The sequence below is a fragment of the Dasypus novemcinctus genome, chromosome 24, assembly GCF_030445035.2.
Source record: "Dasypus novemcinctus isolate mDasNov1 chromosome 24, mDasNov1.1.hap2, whole genome shotgun sequence".
Taxonomy (NCBI): Eukaryota; Metazoa; Chordata; class Mammalia; order Cingulata; family Dasypodidae; genus Dasypus; species Dasypus novemcinctus.
The window spans coordinates 57,684,379-57,705,754 of record NC_080696.1 but is presented as its reverse complement, the minus strand read 5'-3'; the positions used below and the strand labels follow the sequence as shown (position 1 = coordinate 57,705,754).

General features: G+C 45.1%; 1 protein-coding gene across 8 annotated transcripts in view; it reads left to right on the top strand.

Annotated features, from left to right (window-relative positions):
• The first annotated feature begins 1,100 nt into the window (after window positions 1-1,100).
• The window catches only part of BCAS1 (brain enriched myelin associated protein 1), a 111,419-nt gene continuing 91,143 nt past the window's right edge, over window positions 1,101-21,376 (top strand). For all 8 annotated transcript variants that reach the window (XM_071211796.1, XM_023590028.3, XM_058287249.2 and 5 more), the window contains exons 1-3: window positions 1,101-1,217; window positions 11,825-11,901; window positions 14,361-14,439. In XM_071211796.1, the coding sequence (XP_071067897.1) occupies window positions 11,830-11,901; window positions 14,361-14,439 (151 nt within the window). In that variant the 5' untranslated portion in view covers window positions 1,101-1,217; window positions 11,825-11,829. The remainder of the gene's footprint in view (window positions 1,218-11,824; window positions 11,902-14,360; window positions 14,440-21,376) is intronic.

The following is a 21,376-nucleotide window of genomic DNA, read 5'->3' as shown; positions in this document are numbered from 1 at the left end:
CCCTTGCTATTTTTAAATTTATCTTCTTATGCTACATTGCATATGACGTTGAAAGTCATTTTAATAAATACCCTCGATGGAATTAAATTAATTAAATAGCATGTCTGGAACTTCTGGCCTACAGAAAAAAAGAATGTTGCCATGATCAGTCTCCAGAGCAATAGGCCACCCCTAGGGCACCTGCTCTCCCGTGTCCAAAGCCTTTTGGGGCAGCGGACTTGGCCCTGTGGTTAGGGCGTCTGTCTACCTCATGGGAGGTCAGCGGTTCAAACCCCGGGCCTCAAACCCCGGGCCTCCTTGACCCGTGTGGAGCTGGCCCATGTGCAGCGCTGATGCGCGCAAGGAGTGCCCTGCCACGCAGGGGTGTCCCCCGCGTAGGAGAGCCCCACGTGCAAGGAGTGCGCCCCGTAAGGAAAGCCGCCCAGCATGAAAGAAAGTGCAGCCTGCCCAGGAATGGTGCCGCACACACGGAGAGCTGACACAGCAAGATGACGCAACAAAAAGAAACACAGATTCCCGTGCCGCTGACAACAACAGAAGCAGACAAAGAAGAAGACGCAGCAAATAGACACAGAGAACAGACAACCAGGGTGGGGGAGAGGAAGGGGAGAGAAATAAACAAATAAATCTTTAAAGAAAAACAAAACAAACCCTTTTGGGAAGAATATTTCCATGACCGGGGGTGGTGCAAGGGTGAGATGCTCGCTCTTCCATTCGGTGGCTAGGTGGTGGTGGACTGAGTGTTTTGGAGCAAATGAAGGTGAAAAGGCAGACAGAACTGCAAAATCTTACAGAACCCGTTTTCCCAGCTCAGACCATGCCTTCCAGTTCCCGGGGAAGGGAGTCAGCCAGCAGGTCAACACGGCAGCCGCAGTGGGTAAGGACATTCAAACAGGATGCTTGGAGTTCCAGGGAGGCGTCGGCGTGAGAGAAATCAGGTGCTCGGCTTTTATTGAGAGGTGAGGGCAGCCCCAGCACCCAGGAAGAGAACCCCTTTCTATAGGACGTTCAGGGAGAAGGCGAGGGCTCCACCCAGGCTTGTGTTTGCCCTGCTCTGTATATTCAGCCAGCAGGCCCTGGACGAGGAAGCAAAGGGCAGTGAGCCGGCTCAGCGACCGCCTGGCACTGGGCAGCAGCCGCTGGAGGCACGGAGCCCTGAGAAGGAGCAGCTCCAGGAGACACGGGGACTGAGGATCCTCCGGCCAGGACCCTAGCAGGTAACCACGCCCAGCAGTGCTTGAGGCTTTACTGTGTGCGGTAGGCTGTGAACCTCAGGGGCTAGCGGTCAAGTTTGACCCAGCTCTGCCATTTATTCACTGTGTGATCTTGGGGACTTGTGAACTTCAGTCTCACCATCGGTGAAACTGAAGCTAAGACAGCGCTTACCTAAAAGGGCTTTGCGAGGATCAACTGACAAAGTGTGCGGCATTGGGTACAGAGCACCATAAATAGTTCCTATTTGCATGGAACCCTGGAGGGTCATTTCAACTATTAGACTTGGAAAGAAGTTGGCTAATGGGGGGGGCTGTGTCATTCGGGAACCACTGTCAAGCCAACTCTGAGTCTGTGGCCCACAGCTTTGTCCAAGAAGAGGAGCAGACAGGGAGAGGATTTACGGCACACTGCCAGTGAGCCTGGCTCCTTACCTGATTTATCCTACTTAACATTCAAGCTACCCTTTGGGGGTAGGTACTGGGTCCAAGCTGTGAGAACCAAGAGGGTAAGGGACATCAGTGAGCATGCACTTCCTAACTATTAGTTGTTGTTGTTGTCGTTGACTCAGGAAAATGAGACCCTCGGCAGGTGTGAGGGGGTCTCGGGGGAGGGGGTCATGAGGAACTCTCTCCAAGGTCACAAGGAGAGTTGGTTGTGGAACTGGAACAGGGATTCAGTCAGAACCAGGATGAGGGTGAAGGGAGGGAAGCACTCATCTTGGATGCAAAATTTAAGGAGAACCCCAACACTCAGTCATCAAGATAACTGTATTTTAAGACAATATTTACAAAATTTAAAATGTCAAAACATCCACGATGGACAAAATACTGTTTTATAAGTAAAGACAGATCAGTACCAGCATTGCTTTATTTTTAAAAAAAGATCATGTTAAAAACGTATCTGCCTTGATGGAGTTTTTGGTATGCCCTTAGATTTTGCACCTGTGGCCAGTGCCTCACTTACCTCACCCTAACCCCGACCCTGCTGTGACCATGTCGGCTTCAAGGTCTGGGGTGTATATCATGCCTTCTCTCTAACTAATAGGCGAGGGAAGAGGGGTTCTAAAATAGGTAGGCTTATGTCTGAAACCACAGAGGATTCTTTCTTTCAAAGATTCTTTCTTTCAAAGCCAACCCGGGAAGGGTTGGCTTTCGCTTGTCTGTCCTTCTCGAGTGTTAAATATTTATTGCTTGTCTCAGCGATCAGTAGCTCCCCTTGCCTCAGCCAAGAGCTGTGCAGTGAAGATTAAAGATTTCAATGCTGGAGTCAGAAGGTCGAGTTTGAACCCCAGCTATGCCTCTTCTTAGCCCTCTGACCTGGAGAGGGTGCTTCTCTTTATCCATGTCATCAACTAATGTGAATTTGTGCAAGACAGGCAAGCAAAGGTACCTGCCCCCATGGGGTTTGCATTCTAGGGGTGAGAGGATCGCTTCACAAAGCCTCAGTTTCTTTATCTGTGTAAGGGGGGAATGACGCATGTTTGTTAGGAAAAAAGGAGACGAGGTACATAAAGTACCTGGCACCAGGGCCAGGACTAGAGTGACAAGAGAGTGGCGCCTAAGGGGCCAAATTTAGGGAGGTTCTCGCTCACACCCAGCGTCGCCCCTGAGTGCCTCCCTAGGTTTTGTACCCAGGCCGCTCTCAAGCTTCCTTCCAGTCCAGAGCTCACCTGGGACAGTCTTCTATAATGTTACCTGCGATCGTTATTAGCTTTAACGAGGTTGGGTGCCACACTGAGAATAAAACAGTGGGTGCTAAGCTTGCAGGAACGTCAACCTTCTGTGCAAGCACGACTGGTGGGTTACAATTACCAAGTGTTCCTAAAACACCCAGGGCGATTTTGAGAAGGGCGCCCCTTTCCCTGAGCCCACCCGGTCCCATGCCGGGGTGAAGGGCTTGGGGAGCACAGCGAGGGCTGAATTCCAGTCCCCTCGAGTCCCCCTCCTTGTGCAGGAAGCCACCTGCACCGCTCTCCACGGGGCTGCCAGTCATCCACAGCTTACTGTGCTGGGGAGACAGAGAGAAGCTGAAGGACCGTGGGACTCAGCCGCGTGTTGACCTCGCCCTCGGGAAGGCAGCGGGCGTTGGTCTGCTGGGCGGGCAGCCCGGCCGTGATGGCGCTGCCCTCCGCCGGGCAGTAAGGGCCGCCTGCATTCCATCGCCCCCATCCGAGGTGCTTCTTATTTACTCGGTGACTAAGCCTGCCACCTTTCCACCCTTCAAGGACCTCCCCCTTCCTTGTCACAGCCGTTTAGCTGCCTCTTGGCCAGGAAGCTGCAGCTTGTATTGTTTCGTGCTAGGCGCGTTCCCAAGAGGGGGCTTATTGTTAAGCTGTCACTAAAATGAGGTGACCGGGGACTCCAGCAACTGCCAGAGCGGCCAATTTACTCCATGGATGGGATCCTGGACTAAGGGGATAGTGACGTTAACCACTGAAATGAACAGTATTATCAATTCCTCACATCTCCCGTCCTAACTCTGCCAAGCCCTGGCTTGATTCTCTATAATCATTCAATTTTGCATTCCTTACTTTAGATCACACCAAATGCCTTGGCTACTTATGATTTCCATTTCTTATTGCAAAAAATGATATGCAATAAATATTTTATAGTCTACATTCGATTGTATTATATATAAATATTTGATAAGATATTTAGCAAAAAACAGCATCACTTATATAGCCAAGGAGGCAGTAGAAAGTAATGATTAAGAGGCCGGACTCTGGAACCAGGTTGCCGAGGTTTAAGCCTTGACTGTCCCACTTCTTAGCTGGTGATCTTAGATGAGGAACGTAACCCCTCTGTGCTCAGGTTCTGAATCTCTTAAATGGGGACAATGAAAATACCTATGTCAGAGGGATTTTGTGATGCAGAAATATGTTAAACTAGGAAAGCATTTAAAGCAATATCTGGCACTCTATATATATATATTAGGTAAGATTATTATGAAGTATGGCACATTTTCTTTTACCACTTATAATGAAAGCCAGCTCTGTTTCCCAACAGCTGCGCACCAGCCATGGGGCTAAACACCACATAGACGGCTCCCTTTTAATCTTCCCAAGAGCGCAAAGAGGACGATGTGTTATGGTGCCCCCTTGCCCTCCTCTTTACAAACCTGTTAGCGGAGATTTATGCACACAGCGAGCGAAGCTGCGTAGGAGCACAGGTGGTGTTTGCTCCATGCCACTGCCATGGACTAGTTCTCCAACTAGCTCTTCAGAAGGGTGGGTGACGAGGGGCCCCTGGGAGAACAAAATCGTGAAGTCCAGTCCCTAGAACAGGGTCTCTTGCCCTCTGCCCCACTGCCACGTGGGGAGGGATAGTTCTCCGTAGAGGGCGGCTGTCCTGCGCAGGCCTGAGCATTGCCGAGGCTGGCCAGCACCCTGGCTCTACCACTAGATGTCAGTAGCACCCCCACCCCGCCCCGAGTTGTGCCGACCGAAAACGTCTCCATACATTGAAAAATGTCCATGGGGGCAGAGATCGCCCCTAGTCCTAGAAACATTGCTCTAGAGTTATTGTAAGGAAGGAACCGAAAAGCGTGTTTTTAAATTCCTCATCAAGGAATATGAGATCTGAAATCTAAAATCTAAATACATAGCCCTGGATAATTGGGGCCCCCTTCCCGGACATTGTGGTGCTATAATGGCGAGCTCTGACTTGCGCCAGGCTCCTGCCTCCCTCATCTAGCGCCCCCCACAACCCCACGACACGCGAGGACAGCTTGGTAAGTGCCGTGTGCCGCCGTCTCTCTGCAGGCCTGGGTTTCTCATCAGAACACTGGGGATGATAGTATTAACCCAGAAGGTGCTGGAAGGCCTGGGGACATCATACACATACGTCGGAACATCAGTGGCACATGGAAAACTCTTATTATCGTTCCGAATCCTGTCAATCTCCACATTTTACACAAGAAGAAAAACACACTCAAGAGAGGTGAACCGGGAAGCGGATGTGGCTCAAGTGATAGGGCTTCCACCTATCACACGGGAGGACCTGGGTTTGATGCCTAGGACCTCCTGGTGAAAAAGAAGAGAAAGCGTGCCTGCGCTGCAAGTCAGTGCCTGTGAGAGTGCCTGCGTGGTGAGCCAGTGCCCGTGCAAGTGAGTCACGCAGCAAGATGTTGATCCATCAAAAGAGAGACAAGGGGAGAGTCAAGGTGAAGCGCAGCAGAAACCAGGAACTGAGGTGGCGCAATTGACAGGGAACCTCTCTCCACATCAGAGGTCTCCAGGATCAAATTTCAGTGAATCCTAGAGGAGAGTAAATGAGAAGAGAAGACAACACAGACAGCAAAAACAGTAGGGCGGGAGGAAGGGAAGGGGGACAATAAATAAATTAATCTTTTTAAAAAAAATGAGAGAGGTGAACTGCCTTGCCAGAAGCCGCACAACTGGCGGGGTTTGCCCAAAGGCCTGTCTCACTCCACGCTTTTTTCCTCTAGCGGGGGAAGAGATGATGTCCCAGAAAAGGAGGGCAGGGGGCTTGCCCTGAGCCCAGCAGCCCTCCCGCCCTCCCCTGGGCCGGCGCTCAGCACTCCTGACCTGCCGACTGGAAAGGTTAAGCTGTGCAGGAGCAAGCAGGCCCCACACATCCATTTTGGGGAGGAAAGCAGAAGACCCAGGGATTTTCCCTTGATTTGCAGGTTGACAAAACCGCGTGCCTGCCGAGGAGCATCCTGAAATGATTGTGAAGACTTTTGGCCACCTGCACTGGCCACGGAGGCGGGAGGCCCTGCCTTCGGTCTGAAAAGCCAGCGTGGGAGGAAGGGACGCTGGGCCTGGCTCTGCAGCAGGGTGGGCTGCGTCAGGGAGAAACCTCTGACTCAGGACAATGCTCACACACTCCGGAAATATCAAAAACAGTGCTCCCAGCCCTGCCGGCACATCAGGATCACTCGGGGAGCGTGAAGGCATACGGGGGCCTGGGTCCCACCCCAGAAAGTCGGATGTGATGGGGCTGGGCTGCGGCTGGGCATGGGGAGCCCAAGACCTCCACAGGCGATTCCAGAGCACTGCCGGGTTGGAGGAAGGCTGCTCCAGGCCCAGGCAGGAGGGGGGAGGAAAAGGGAATGATGCTCCACTGATGATGTAATCCATGGCTTGGAGGAGCTGGGGCCTCAAACATGAGTCCAATTTCAAAAACAAAGCCCCTGCCAGCTGGTGGCCTGTGGTCCACAGGCTGGAGGAATAAAATATGGATTAGAGTGGACTTGCTGGTATGCTACTATAGAGCTATTGTGACTAGTATTGGAGGAAACTGAGCACTGATCTGGAGAAAGTGGCCGCGGTAGTTGCTGAGGGCAGGGAGAGGGAAGAAGAGATGTGATGTGGGGGCATTTTTGGGACTTGGAGTTGTCCTGAATGATATTGCAGGGACTGGTGCTGGATATTATATATCCTGCCATAACCCCCTGAATGGACTGGGGGAGAGTGTAAACTGCAATGTAAACTATAATCCATGCAGTGCAGCAATGCTCCAAAATGTAGTCATCAAATGCAATGAATGTGCCACAGTGATGAAAGAGGTTGTTGATGATGTGGGAGGAGTGGGGTTAGGGGGTGGGGAAGCATGTGGGATTCTCTTATATTTTTTAAGGTAACATTTTTTGTGATCTATGTATCTTTTTTTTAAAAAGACAATTTTAAAAAATAATTGTAAAAAATAAAGGACTCAAATGATTCAAAAAAAAAAGAACCAAAACAGGGAATGTATGTGGCTCTCCCGAGTTCAGTTCCTGGTGCCTCCTAAAGGAGACAAACAAACAATGAGCAGACTTTGAGGGGGAATAAAACAAGCAAGACAACAAGCAAACAACTAGCAGAAAGAAATGAGCAGGGAGCAGATGTGGCTCAAGCAGTTAAGCGCCCGCCTCTCTCATGGGAGGTCCCAGGTTTGGTCGCTGGTGCCTCCTAAAGAAAAAAACAATGAGCAGACAATGAGCACAAACTATGAGCAAAAACAATGAGCAAATAGATGAGGGATCCATGGTGGGGATGGGGGGACCAAAACAACTAACTCCATTGGCTCATGAAAGAAAGACTGTTTTAACATTGCACACAAACTTTTTTTTCCTTAATTAGAGAAGTTGTGGGTTTACAGAACAATCATGCATAACAAACACTTATTTTTTTTTTCTAACTAAAAGCTAGTTCTTTCAATTGACTATGTTTACCTTGATGAAAATCTTTCTTTTTATTTTTCTCCTTTGCTGAGGACTGGAGAAAACTTCATGACAGACAGGAATTATTGTGTGAGTCTCTCTGAGCCTCAGTTTTGCTATCTGTAAAGTGGAGGTAATAAGAGTCGCTTTGTCACAGGGTCCCTTCCCAGGTTGCTCAGGATTTTCCAGGTTTTAGTGCTGTAAATCCTGTATCCCCAACCCCCTGGTTCCCAAGAAAACCTGGGTAAATGGTGTTTTCCAAATGCACCTGATGACTACAACTGCATGGGTATTTACTAAAAGGGCAGATTCAGGGCCCCGACCTGATGTTTTGGTGAGGGGATCATGGGAATCAGAAGTGTTGCCGACTTCCTCGGCTGGCTCTGTCAACTTTGGCAGAATCGGACCAAACATTATGGCATAATAAGGACTCTGGACCAGGCCTGTTTGGGGCACCTTACATTTATTAACATGTGTAATCCTCACAACCACCCCTTGAGGTGGGTGCTATTACACCATTTCACAGGTGGGGAAACTGAGGCCCAGTGAGGCTCAGGGACTTGCCCAGCATCACTCACTCACTATGTGGCCAATCAGTTCCAGACTCCAAGGCTTTTCTCCAGAGTCCAGGTTCTTATCCTTTACCTCGAAGTGTTCAGCTCACCTTTCCTCTCCGATATGATGATTGCTATTGCTCTGTTAGTTGCAGTATCTCATGGGCATCAGCAGACTTGCATCAACTTGCTGACCTTTGACAGAGGGTTAAATTGCTAAACAGACAAACTCTCCCTATGACCTTGCCCATTTTGACCCTAGCCCTGGTAGGCTGAATAAATTCATTTCTGTTGATACCGATGCCAGCCAGTAGGTGTCAGTGACCCTTTGCTTTTGTCGCATGTAAAAGCTGCTCTTTAAAACATTTGGTAAGGGGAGCAGATTAGCTCAGTGGTTGAGCACCTGCTTCCCATGCATGAAGTCCGGGATTCAATCCCCGGTGCCTCCTAAAAAATAAAAAAAAATAAAAAGTTTCATGGGAGGGCAGGCACAATTTCACAATACGTGTTGAAACTGCTGATGGGAAAATAATATTAAACGAATCCAGGCTATCATTGCAAAAGACACGTGGTTTGGATTTTTCTTCTTTCAGTCCACATGGTCCTGAAGTTGCTGAGAGGCTACCTAAAATGTGCTATGATCAGGCCAGTAAGCTCCAGTGAATATCACAATCCCAGCCCTCTAGTGGAATGGAAAAGTGCCTTTCCTGCCTGCACAGGGCACACATCTTCCAGTCCCAAGATATTTCATAACTGCAAACATTTTTATTAAAAGTGGCCTCCAAATTCAATTGATTTTCACTTGAATAATGGGAACTTAAAGAGTTTGTAAACCCAGGGTTAGCTAATTTTTAGATTTGTAAAACCTTAATTTAGATGGGGGTGTCATCTCTGCATGTACATATATGTACTCATGTGTTTGTGGGACCTTGAGCAAGATACTTTACCTCTGTGCCTCAATTTCCTCATCTGTAAAATTGGGGTAATAATAGCTTTGCCTTGCTGATTTGCCACAAGGAATGAATTAGTTTTATTAGGAAAAAAGCTCTTAGAATAATTCCTCAACACATGCTAACACATGCCAAATATTATTATTAAAACCGTTTATCATCATTATTGTTGATAGACTTGATATTGTGGTTGATATTGTTAGGTTGATAGTAATTAGAGTTGCTGTCATTGTTTTACACATAGTATTTTCAAATCCTGATTAGGCTTACTATTGGTAAGACTAACTAGCCACCTCAATCCCCTTATTTGCAAAATGTTATATATTGCTCAGTTTATCTTGAGAAGAGATTGATAAACTTTTTCTGCAAAGGGCCGGATAGTTAATATTTTTGGTTTTGTCCCAAAGCAGCCATAGACATTATATAAACAATTGATGTGTCTATGTTCCAATAAAATATTACCAATAGAAACTGAAATGTGCATTTCATGTGTCACAAACTTTGTTCTTCTTTTGATTTTTTCCCCAACCATTTCTAAATGTGAAAATCACTCTTGGGGAACCAGATGTGGCTCAAGCAGTTAGGCACCTGCCTACCACATGGGAGGCCCCAGGTTTGGTTCCTGGTGTCTCCTAAAAAGAAGACAAGCAGACACAGAAAGCATACAATGAACAGACACAGAGAGCAGACGGTGAACACAAACAATGGAGGGGAGTATAAATAAATAAAATAGATCTTTAAAAAAAAAAACCAAAACATTCTTAACTTGCAGGCTATGGAAAAACAGGTGGTGACCTGAATTTGACCCTGGGGACTTGGTTTCCAATTCCTGGACTTGAGGCTAAAATATTTTATCTGTAATATCCTATTTACAGATGGTCTGTTGTAACTATGAATATCATGAATTTTATAAATGAGCATATGCCAAAATAACTAGTAGCCTGTATGTTTTAGCCATGGTTAGTTTTATTACATGGTGTGATTTAAAAACCTGAAATCCCTAGATTCTGAGTATCCACCACACTCCCTCAAGGGAGCAGGAGGTGGGATCTGTGCCCCTTTCTTTGGCCTCCCTAATTTCCAATCAGTCCACCCGTCTGTTAGCAGGGAATGAAACCTCAAAGCAAGAGGCCCACAAGAATCTTAGCGATGCAGGGGCTGCTGTCAGCTGGAAACCAAAGTCCTGGGTCTTGTTCTGGGAGCGGCCAGAGTGAGTACTCAGCAGCCAGGTCTTTGGAGATGTCTACACTGGAATCTTGGGGTGCGTGAGAAAGGAACGTGAGGTTAGCAAGGCAGCAGGTATCTGGAGTGGCTGAAAGGAGCCCCAGTTCTGGAATCAGACACACCCAGCCCCTTCCCGGATGGGAGCCCTGGGGTGAGTTTTGGAGGCTCAATTCCCTTCCTTCCAAGTGGAGCTAATGATAGTGGAACTTTCTGGTGGTTGGGAGCCCAGGCAGCTTGTGTCTGATTCCTGCCTCTACCCTCATTAACTGGTGCCTTTAGGAAGTAAGTTAGCTTCCTTGGGCCTCCGTTTCCTCCTCTCCAGAAGGGGCTCTTGACGGTGGCCTCTTCACAGGAGTGCTGTGAGGATGGAATGAGACGGTGCAGGGAAGCACTTGGCCAACAGGGAGCTGAGAACAGGCAAAATCACCGTTCACTGTTATCATTGTTATGAAACCTCCTAGCTCGGTGCCTGACACCCGGGAGGGAGTTATCAATGAGGAGTCCTTCCATTCAACCAGTAATTAACAATTAGCTCCTAATCAATGCAGAGTGCCAAGATTAGGAGATGCAGTGGTGGCTAAAGGCAGACCCAGCCGCTGACGTCATGGTGCTCACAATTTATTGGGGAAGGGACAGCCATTCTCCCTAGAGCTGCTAGTCCCTGCTCTCTACTTCCTTTCCCCTGCCCCCCCCCCCCATGTTATGTTACCAATTTCCTTTTATTATTTTTTAAGAGGTACTAGGGATTGAACCTGGGACCTTGTGCGTGGGAAGCTGGTGCTCAAACCACTGAGCTACACCCGCTCCCCCAATAACTTTTATTCATAGCATAGGAAGTTATTGATTTTTCATTTAACAAATACATCATATTGCTTATTACACAGCAGTCATTTTTCTACATTCGCTCATTGAATCCTTGTAGCCGACTTTTGAAGCACAGAGAGACTGGTTAACTCTCCGAAAGACACATATCTAGGAGAGGTAAAGAGAAGAGTCAAGCCCAGGAAATCTTGCTCCAGGCTCTGTGCCTGTAACCACCACACCTCACTGCTTCAAAATCTCAGAAATTGCTTTGTTTATGGATTTATTGCCTATTTGTTTATTATCTATCTATCTACCAGATTTCAGCCTATGAAGTCAGGGGCCCTGGTCTATTTAATTCACAGCCGCAACCCCAAGGTTCTGAACAGCCTTCGGTGCAGACTTGGTGGTCAATATATATTTATTGAATAAATGAAAAAAACAACAACCAGATAACATATAATTACAAGCAAACTAAGTTCTGTAGGGGGGAAAAATGCCAGTGCTATAAGATGTTTTAACAGGGAGACCTAATTTAGTTTAAGAATTGGAAAAAGCTAAAATTTATCAGTTTCATTTTAATTACCTTTGTTCTAAAGTCCTCTTGATATAACTGTGACTAAAGCTAAGTGGGAAGAAATGTTATCTGTAGTGGATACTTTTCATAATGGTGTTTTCGCTAGCAATGAAATGCAACTGAAGATTAGAGATGTCTTTGACTTTGATTCTGTTGAATGTATGAGACCAGAAGTTCCTTTCATTCCCCCAAATAGATCGAAGCAACCTGTTGTAACCTGGGCTCATGGATAATCCACCCAGGAGGAACCTGTCAGGTCTCTGCACCTGAGCTTCAAATGTAGGTGTAAGACTTCAATGTGCATGTGGTTTTGATTTCTCTCTTTTTCTCTACTTCAGCAACGATGGGTAACCAGATGAGTATTCCACAAAGAGTTGAAGATCAAGAGAATGAACTGGAAACAGAGACTTATGAGGTAACATAGTTACAGTCACAGAAACACCAGCTACATTTAGGTGACTAAGCTGCTGGCAGGTGCCCATCACACAGAGATGACCGAGGATGGGCTGCTGGTCCTCTAGGTTGTTCAGCTGTACTCAAACCTCCAGAATCTGCCAAGGAGCTTATTAAAACTGCAGAATCTGAGGCCACATTTCAAATTTACTGGCTCAGAAATGGCAGGAGTGGGAGCCCATGGAACACGTCTTTACAGACCTCTCCAAAGTTCCAATAAAGTCAGTTTGGTACCTGCTCTCGGAGTGGATTTAGAACAGTGGTTCTCAACAGGAGGTGATTTTGCTCCCCAGGGGAGAGTTGGATGTCTGGAGATATTTTTGGTTATCACAGCTGGGTGATAGGGTAATGCTACCAGCATCTAGCGAGTAAGAAAGGCCAGGGATGCTGCTAAATGCATAGGGTACCCCCCACCCCCTGAGAATTATCCAGCCCCCAATGTCAGTTGAGCTTTGGCTGAGAATCCCCGGGTTAGATGAGCAGTTTGCAGTCTTAGCTGCACCTTAGAATCACATGGAAGCTTTGAAAATGTCACTACCCAGCTGCACCCCAGACAGAAAAATCAGTAACTATGAGAGTGAGGGGAGGTATCCGTATTCTCCCGGCTCCTCAGCTGCTGCCTTGTGCAGCCAACGGGGAATCCCTCTTTTAGGAGATGCTCCCAAGGGCTCTGGCTAGGGAGGTCCAAAGGCTGCTTCTTAGATCTTCTACAGCCAGGGGGCAGAAAACCTGCGTTTCCATGCAACAGCATTTTTTAAACAATTCCAAGTTTATGGCTTGGAGCCCTGTGGAAACATGGCAATCCCTGTAAGTGGAAGAGAATTCCTGTGAATGAATACTAACATAGTCTAAAGGGAATTCCGGGCCAGAGTAGAATGTTGGGATTGAAAAAAGGGGCTGGAAATTCAAATGCCTACAAAGTGGAGCCCAAACTTGATGCATATTAGAACCACACGGGAAGATTTTAAAACTCCGGCTGCTGTGCTCCCCCTGACACCAACTCGATCACAATTGCTGTGGGAGGGACCCATGTGCTTTTCTCAAGCTCCCCAGGGGATTCCAAGTCCTGCCGAGAACAGTGGGCCTCTAGGGCCCATGCAGGAACCAAAATGAGCGCAGCAGCAGGGTGAGCCTGGGGAGAACTGGGCAGCCAGGGTTCATCCTGTACGCCTTGGCTGCTCGCTCCCGCTGGACAGATGCGTTGGGATAACAAGGATTTCCAGAGTCTGTTTTTCATTAGCAGTTGGAAACAGTGTCAAGGAAATCTCCTTATTTTTCGGTATTGGCAACTGACACTAAAATACTTAAAAACACTCTGTGGGTCAGATAAACCAAGTTTGCCCACCAAATATTGCCTTGGGAATGCTAGCTGTGAGCTCTGGGCCAAATGGTCCTAAGCTTTTGACTTTATGATTTCTTTGTAGGGCTAATGATAAATTTAAAAACACAAACTTATAGTGAACAATTAAAAACATTCAAAAATATAAAGAAAGGAACGTTTTCTGTACTCCCATAGGAAGTTCCCACCTTTATGAATTGGTATTTAGTCCTCTAGCTTTTAAGAAAAAAGTGTCTGGGCACTTAACATATTTATATATGGAAATATGTATACTTACATATTTGTATTATATATAACTAAATAAGATTCTATATGCCAAGCACTTAGCATATAATAAATATTCAATTCAAGTTAGCTCTTAGTTGTATAATTTAGATTATTTTATTACTAAAATGACATCTCTTCTGCAACTTTTTTCTTTCCCTGTGAGTGAATTTATTATTGATTTATGTATTGTATATTGCAGATATATAATTTACATATAATGAAGACAGATATATTCATTTATTGCAAAGATAGATACATACCCTCATTCTTTTTAATATCTGTAACAAATAACAGACGAGATAAAACATCAGTGCAGCTGGCCTAAAATTGGCAAGTGGTTTCAACGATAAAATGGGCTAAGGAGCTATGAGGCAGGAAAAAGAAACCAATGAACTTCCTGTGTTTGACAAGTTTGTTTACTAAAGGCCTGGCTGATTGTATAGTATGCATGTCAGCGCATAAGGTCAACTCCCAGGTTTCAGAACCCGTGTATAAATTCTTATCCATCACTTACAGGACGAGGGTCCCCTTAGGGCCGTGGTATCCCTCAGTTCTATGGGATCAGCACCTGCCTGTAGTCCCAAAGACAAAATGAGCTAAAACCTAAGCATTGGAGGGCTCTTAGGATCACAAGAATCCAGTACTCAGAAGGGTTATTTTGTTTTCCTGAGGCATAACCAAAAGCTGGGTAGTTTCTAGAAATGCATCATTTAAATCAAGTTTAATTTTTGTGGGACACCCTGTGGCCTTGAAGTGATCAGTTCTTGCAATTTTCCCATAAGACTCACCTGATAATACTGCACGCTGTATTTCAGGTGGCATCTCATCCTGGGCGTGGTCAAAACGGAGGGCCAGTTGTCTTAACCACATACCGCGTTAATCACTACGATGAAGGTCAGTGCACACTGTGACATTCCCATCCTAGGAAATGGGGCGCTCGCAGTGGAGAAGTGTCTGCTGATTCCGTTTATGGAGAAACGAAATGGAAGCTTCAAAAACACAGGCTCTCTTTGAAAACACTTGGTTTTTGATTGTGACTGACAGCTGGGAAAGCCTGGGGATTTTAAGCAGATAAGAGAAAAGCTGTAGAGAACTTGGGATTTGGGGTCAGCCAGACCTCTGTTCAAATCTCTGCTCTGCAATTTATACAGAGCAAGTCTTCAGCTTTCTAAGTTTCCGTTTCCTTATTGGTCTAGTGAGGATAGGAATGCCTGCCTCAGAGAATTGCTCAGAGGATTAGGGGAGATCATGCAGAAAGCATTTTACGTAGTACTAAGCTCTTAGGGATTCCCCAGAAACTGGTCAAGTACATAAGACAAAAGTTTCCCTACATGGGGGCAGATTTTAGAACTGAACAACATACTGGATATCTACTTAATTTTATCCTCAAATATAAGACAAGAATTTGATTGCCTCAAAAGAGGCCCAGTTCTACAATATGAAAGGTACATATAAATGATAAAAGGAGAAACAGTATGGCACGAAAGTTGAGGGTAAGAACTGGGAAACAAGATTGTTGGTTTTGCCACCTACTAGCCGTGTGACCTTGAGCCAGTTAACTTAACCTCCCTGAACCTCAGACTCCTCATCCGTAAGTTGGGAAGAATAACAGTACCTGTGACTTAGGTATTAAGGTATAGCAAAAGCATATCTTACTATGCCTGGCACATAGTAAGTGTTCTATATGTATTAGGTATCGTTTTATATTATGGTTGTTATTATTTACATGTAATTTTCTGGGCCTCAGTTTCCTCTCCTGGACAATAAGGGAATAAATCATCATTGATTCCAGAAGTTTTAGAATTTCCTGGGGAAACATTAAAAATTGGATGCCCGGGTCCCACCTCATTGCCGCTCTCCAGAACACCCTAAGGATGGGACCAGGGCAGCTAACTGGGATCCTGGAGCCCAGCCAGGATTGGCAACCTCTGAATCAGATGACTTCGCAAGGGCCTTCCTGCCCTTAAATCCTGAAAGTCAAACTGATGCTTTGAGGTACACAGAATGGATTGTAGATACAGCAGCAGCTTTGGAGAACAGTGTAACAGCTGACCATGTAGGTACACTTGCTTTAAGGTTTTTTTTTTATCATTTGGAAACTGTAGATGCTTGTTCTCAAAAAGGTTCAAATGACTCCCACCCCCTTGGTAAGGTGGGCATCAATTTTAATTGAGTTCCCCTTAAATATAGCAGGTCTTTAAGTAGGCATTGAAAATCTAATATGCCCTGCTGTGTTTTTATCATCACCATTCTATTATCTATAATACGAGATTCAAGGGCAAGGCATGTGTTGGCACGTGGGTAGAAACAAACTGTTTGGGAATTGAGAAAGACTCCTCCTATCCTTCCTCCCACCCCTCCTTCTCACTCTCTCACTCTCATTATCTGTCTGTCTGTCTGTCTATCATGAATTTCTTCTTAGAAGAAGGAAAACAGGTAGAGAGATATAGGACAGCTTGTAGTATACTGCCTCTGTGCAGATACCTACGCACAACAAGGAAACAGAGAAATGTCTTGGGTTCACTGTACCTTGCTCTAATACCGGGAAGCCAAGCTCTCAATCTACGAGGCCCCGCTGGAGAATTTAAAAAGAGTTGGGGTTAATTCTTTGAGGTCAGAATTCTGCCTATTATTGATCGACAACTTTATCCCCGAGCGATACACTTAGAGCGCTTACCTCATTTAATCCTCACCGTCAGGAAGGCGCGTCATTATTAGCCTCGTGACTTTTAAAGCTGTCCTGCCCAGTTTATTAACCATTCTCCTATGTTATAATTTTCAATGCAATTTTTTTGGAACCTCCCTGAACCCCAGGCTCCTCGTCTATAAGGTGAGAATAATCACAGTACCTACACTGTAGGTATGAGATGGATAAAAAGCCCATATAGGATACTGGGTGACTGATTTTTTTGTCCTTTGGACAGAGCCTCTGACAAATTCTTTTTTTTTTTTTTAAAGATTTATTTATTTTTATTTGTTTCTCTCTCCTCCCCCCCACCCAGTTGTCTGTTCTCTGTGTCTATTGGCTGTGTGTTCTTTGTCCGCTTCTGTTGTTGTCAGCAGCATGGGAATCTGTGTTTCTTTTTGTTGTGTCATCTTGTTGTGTCAGGTCTCTGTGTGGGCGGTGCCATTCCTGGGCAGGCTGCACTTTCTTTTGCACTGGGTGGCTCTCCTTACGGGGCGCACTCCTTGGGCATGGGGCTCCCCTACATGGGACCCCTGCGTGGTGCGCATGGGGCTCCCCTACACAGGGGACACCCCTGCGTGGCAGGGCACTCCTTGCGTGCATCAGCACTGCACATGGGCCAGCTCCACACGGGTCAAGGTGGCCTGGGGTTTGAACCACGGACCTCCCATGTGGTAGGCGGACGCCCTAACCACTGGGCCAAGTCCGCTTCCCCTAACAAGTTCTGTTGATGCACAAGTATATTCATCTCTTTTGGCATATACATCTATGTATACACTCAGAGGAAAACCACTGGAAAAATACGTAAATGGGGTTCTGGGTGACTCAACTGCCCTTTTTGTTTATCTGTGTTTATTCCCCCCGCCCCCCTTTTTTTTTCCCAATTGTAATTAAAACAGCTCATGATTTCCATCTGGGAACATTTCCTGTGAAAGCCTTTTTAGAAGTGGGGTTGATACAGTGGGTGAACACAGAGCCCAGGGAGCCAAGATACTGAACTCAACTCTAACTCTGTTGTGTGAGCTTGGGCAAATTTCTGAGCCTCTTTGTTACCTGATGGGTCAAATGGAAAATATAATAAAGGCAGGGGGCTGGAGTGGGAAAGAAGGATCCAAACCTAAGACTGTTGTGAAACTTAATGAGATGATACATATAAAGTACTTACCATAGTGCCTGGCATGTGGGAAACATGTAAGGGAAGTTCATTTGCCTGTCTTAGATTTGATGTTGATTTCTCTAAAGGCTGCCATTACAGTTTGAAATTAACTGTATTATTTCTGCCTTGCATAGCTATTACAACTTTAAAATTATAATTTTGAAATTTTCTTTCCTATATCCCTTATAATTTTTAGGTCTATTACTTATTTGTCTTTCTGATACCTTGTAGGAGATATCAACAAGGCAAAAATATCTCTTTTAACTGGATACATGAAATCACATTCAGTTTCCTTTTAGAATGTTTTCTCTTAGAGCAAGAGACTGGAGGATTTTGATATCAAATAATTATCAGGTAGTACAAGTTCATTTGGATTAAGGATCTCTCTCAAACACTTGCCACTATACTTAATCTTAAAAAACAATACATTGAAAATTCAAAATGTCCATTTTTTGCTCGCCATAATTATATTTTTACCTCAATTCACCACTTTCAGATGCTATTTGAACGTCTTTCTTCAAAGTTAGCTGCTAATAGGTGTTAAAACCTCATACAATGTGATTTATCCTCAATGCCTGCAAGGCCAGCACATGTTCTTGCAATTTGGGTTTAGAGGTCAATGTGTTTGCTCTGCCAAAATCTAAGGTTTCAACTAATATCTTTGATTTCTCCCCCTATTTTTCTAATAGATGTTTGATTTGAATTCCAAAATAGTTGGGGAGATATTTCTAATGGGGAAAAATGTTCATCAGTAGGAGAATGGTGGGACCCGGTAGAACAGACCCATACAGTGGTATGGCCTTGGCAATGAAGAGGAAGGTACTACTGAGAAATGCAACAACACAGATGGGTCTCAGAATTATTATACTAAGAAAAGGAAGCTAGACACAAAAGACTACATACAAGATGCTTAAATTTAGATATTTATATGAAATGCTAGAAACGCCAAAATCGTAGGACAGAAGCAGGTCAACAGTTGCCAGGGGCTGGGGGTAGGTGGAGGGGATTCATTGCAAAGGGAAACGAGGACATTTGGGAGATGATGACGCAACTGTATACATTTGTCAAAACTCATCAAATTGTGCTATTAAAGTTAGTGAATTTTATTGTATATAAAGTAGACTTCAATATATCTGACTGAAATTACACTATCAGGATACAATGAAGCTTTAAGAAACATTAATACTGTTGGGGAGAGGTTATAGCTCAGTGGCTGAGCACCTGCTTCCCCCATACAAGGTTCTGGGTTCAATCTCTGGTACTTCCTAAAAAAAAAAAATTAGTACTGTTAAAATCAAATCACATCAACTGGAGATAGTCAAGAATAAATGCAATAAAGGACCTTTTCCATTTAAAATAAAAAAGATCATTTGCTATTTTAGACAAATGTAGAACAGAATTCCATTCAGTTTCTTCCCCTGAATTCTGGGGGATCTGCATGGAGGAGAATGAAATGACAGGGAAGGTGTCACACTATTCCATGGCTCCTCTGCACAGGAGACCTTAGGAGACAGTAACCAGATGCCTCAACCTTCTGCCGACACGTGTGATGTGGGATTGTCTGCATCTCAATGAATCAGACAATCTTGAAGTGGACAGGCCCTCCCTGTGTGCCACATCATCTCTTCTGCCGAATACAGGGGTCCCAGTGTATTTTGCTTATGAATAGCCTCTGGCTAATTGTAAAGGAGAAACCAAATCTCCAGATGACTCAGACACCATGCATTTTAGAAGAAACACAACATTTAGACCCAAACACCCACCTCTAGGCCAGACCAAATTCATCATGCTAGAAAAGGAACGTGCTATTCCATTTAGTAAGACGTTAGCAATAGAGACACCATAACCCCTACCATTATTTGACAATCACTTTTCCATCATTCAGATAATGCCTGCCTGCTTAGCTTTTTCATCCAAAAGCTGAAAAGAGAGGGTAAAGGCTAAGGTCAAGATTCTGGGAAGGAAGTATCTGCAAAACCTTTTAATCCCTTTGGAATGAAATTATTTTCTAGTTTATTTTTTTTACCAAAGACTCCTGTGCATCTGCCCTAAGGAGATGCATGATAATTGCTAGCATGAATCCAAGTACTGTGAGAGTGTAGATAATGCTGCTACAATTGCATTAACATTTTGTTCTTCAATAGCAAAAACGTGGTTTAAAAGGCACATCTGCTGTTAAGGAAGATTCCAGAGCCAACTTCTCACCAACAAAAGGCTGAGGCGTTGGGGAAGATCCAGAGGAAGGCAGGGTCTGGAGAGCTGAACGGAGACTTAGGAGAGATGATATACTGAGAGCTAAGCCCAATTTGAGGCCCACCAAGAAACACTCAGGAACCGTATCTACTATGTTTCTAAGAGAAAAATACTTCCCAAAGAATGACTCCATGCTCAGCACAAAGCAAGGTGGTATAGAAGTTTCTTGTAAAAAAATAAAATGAGAAGGAGCTACAACCCATCATCCTGAGAATTCACTCTCTCAGGGAGCCAGACAACCCAGTATTTCCCTCTTGTTTCCTTAGTTTTCTCTCTTCTGTGAAAATCCCTCTAACTCTGAGTGCTTCCTGTCAGCAAAGTAGGATAACCAAAGCTCTCCCCCACTTAGCCCAAAATTGGAAGATGAGGAGAAAAGCTGACACAGATTCTGGAGAAGTCTAAAAAGGCTTTTAAATGTCCCCAGGGCAGTGTTTCTCAGCCTGATTTTATGTGTGTGTGTTTGGTTTGTTTTTATCACCTCCACCTTCCCGAAGGAGACTTATTGGAAATGCTTTTCCTAACTGCTCCCAGGAAATTTTAATATCACAGATACACTGTATCACTTTTCATGTTTTATATATATATGCTTTGTGCATTAAAAAACTGATTTGTTTTCATCTCCCTCCTACCCCAACAAACTTCCATCTGCTCGGGGGGAGAAACAGCCATCTGTTGCTAATGCAGGCACCAGGAGATCCGACTGGTTATTTAGTCGTCCACACCGTGTAATAGTCAAGAGCCTTTCCCAGGCTTGGAGTCTAACAGACCTGAGCGGAGGTTCCGGCTCTCTCGGAGACTTCATTTCCTCATCCGTGAAACGAGGATAATAGTAACAGCTGCTGTACAGGGGAGCTCTGAGAACAGTGGCCAGAACAGGGTGAACGTGATGAAATGGAGGAGAAAGGGCAGAGCTACACACAGGATCACACTTGCCTTCACCACAGGCTTTACCTGTGTCACCTGGTCAGAGCTTCCTTTGGGCCAAATACCTCACAGATCTTGAGGGAAATAAAAATGCCTTGCTTTTCTCCTTCTTTGATCCCTTTCTCTCGAATTTATTATGTTAATAAACGTTAGTCCCCTCTTTAAAAAAAAAAAAAAGTTCTTTGCTCTGTCCTCCCTGCTACCAGCAGCAGACTAATGCATGGTTCATCTGCCAGAACACCTCATTTTTCAGAAACAGAAGAATGTCACTGTTTCACCTGAATAAGAAGTTTCTAAATTAATATCTTTCTTTTTTGTTCATAGTTGACTGTTCCAGAAAACGAATTGTACAATATTTCTCTTTTTTATAAAAATTAATGGAATCATTCTATTGGATTGAAATTTCCTACTTGCGCAAAGTACTCCTGCCAATGCTATAGAGAATGAACAAAGAAGCATTTGCAAATGTTGGTGCTTGGGCAAAGTTTACTGGGAGATTCAGTGCCCCAAATCCTGGCTTCCCCGTGCAGTAAAAAAGGTGGGGCAGCATCACTGGTCAAAGAGGGGCAAATATGTGTCCTCATAGCATCTATTTCCTCCTGAATGGTGGCTTTTTTATGCTTCCCCCACTTGAATAAAAGTCCCTGGGAGCAGGGCGCTTGCCCTTCCTTGTTGCAATAGTCCCAGAGCTTATTATACTTGATAAGCTTAGAAATACTTGATGAACAAACAGACAGTGGCTCTTCAGGTCAGTGGCAGCAGGGGAGCCAGAAAATGAGGCTGAAGGGAAACATCCTAGATCCTGATGCACT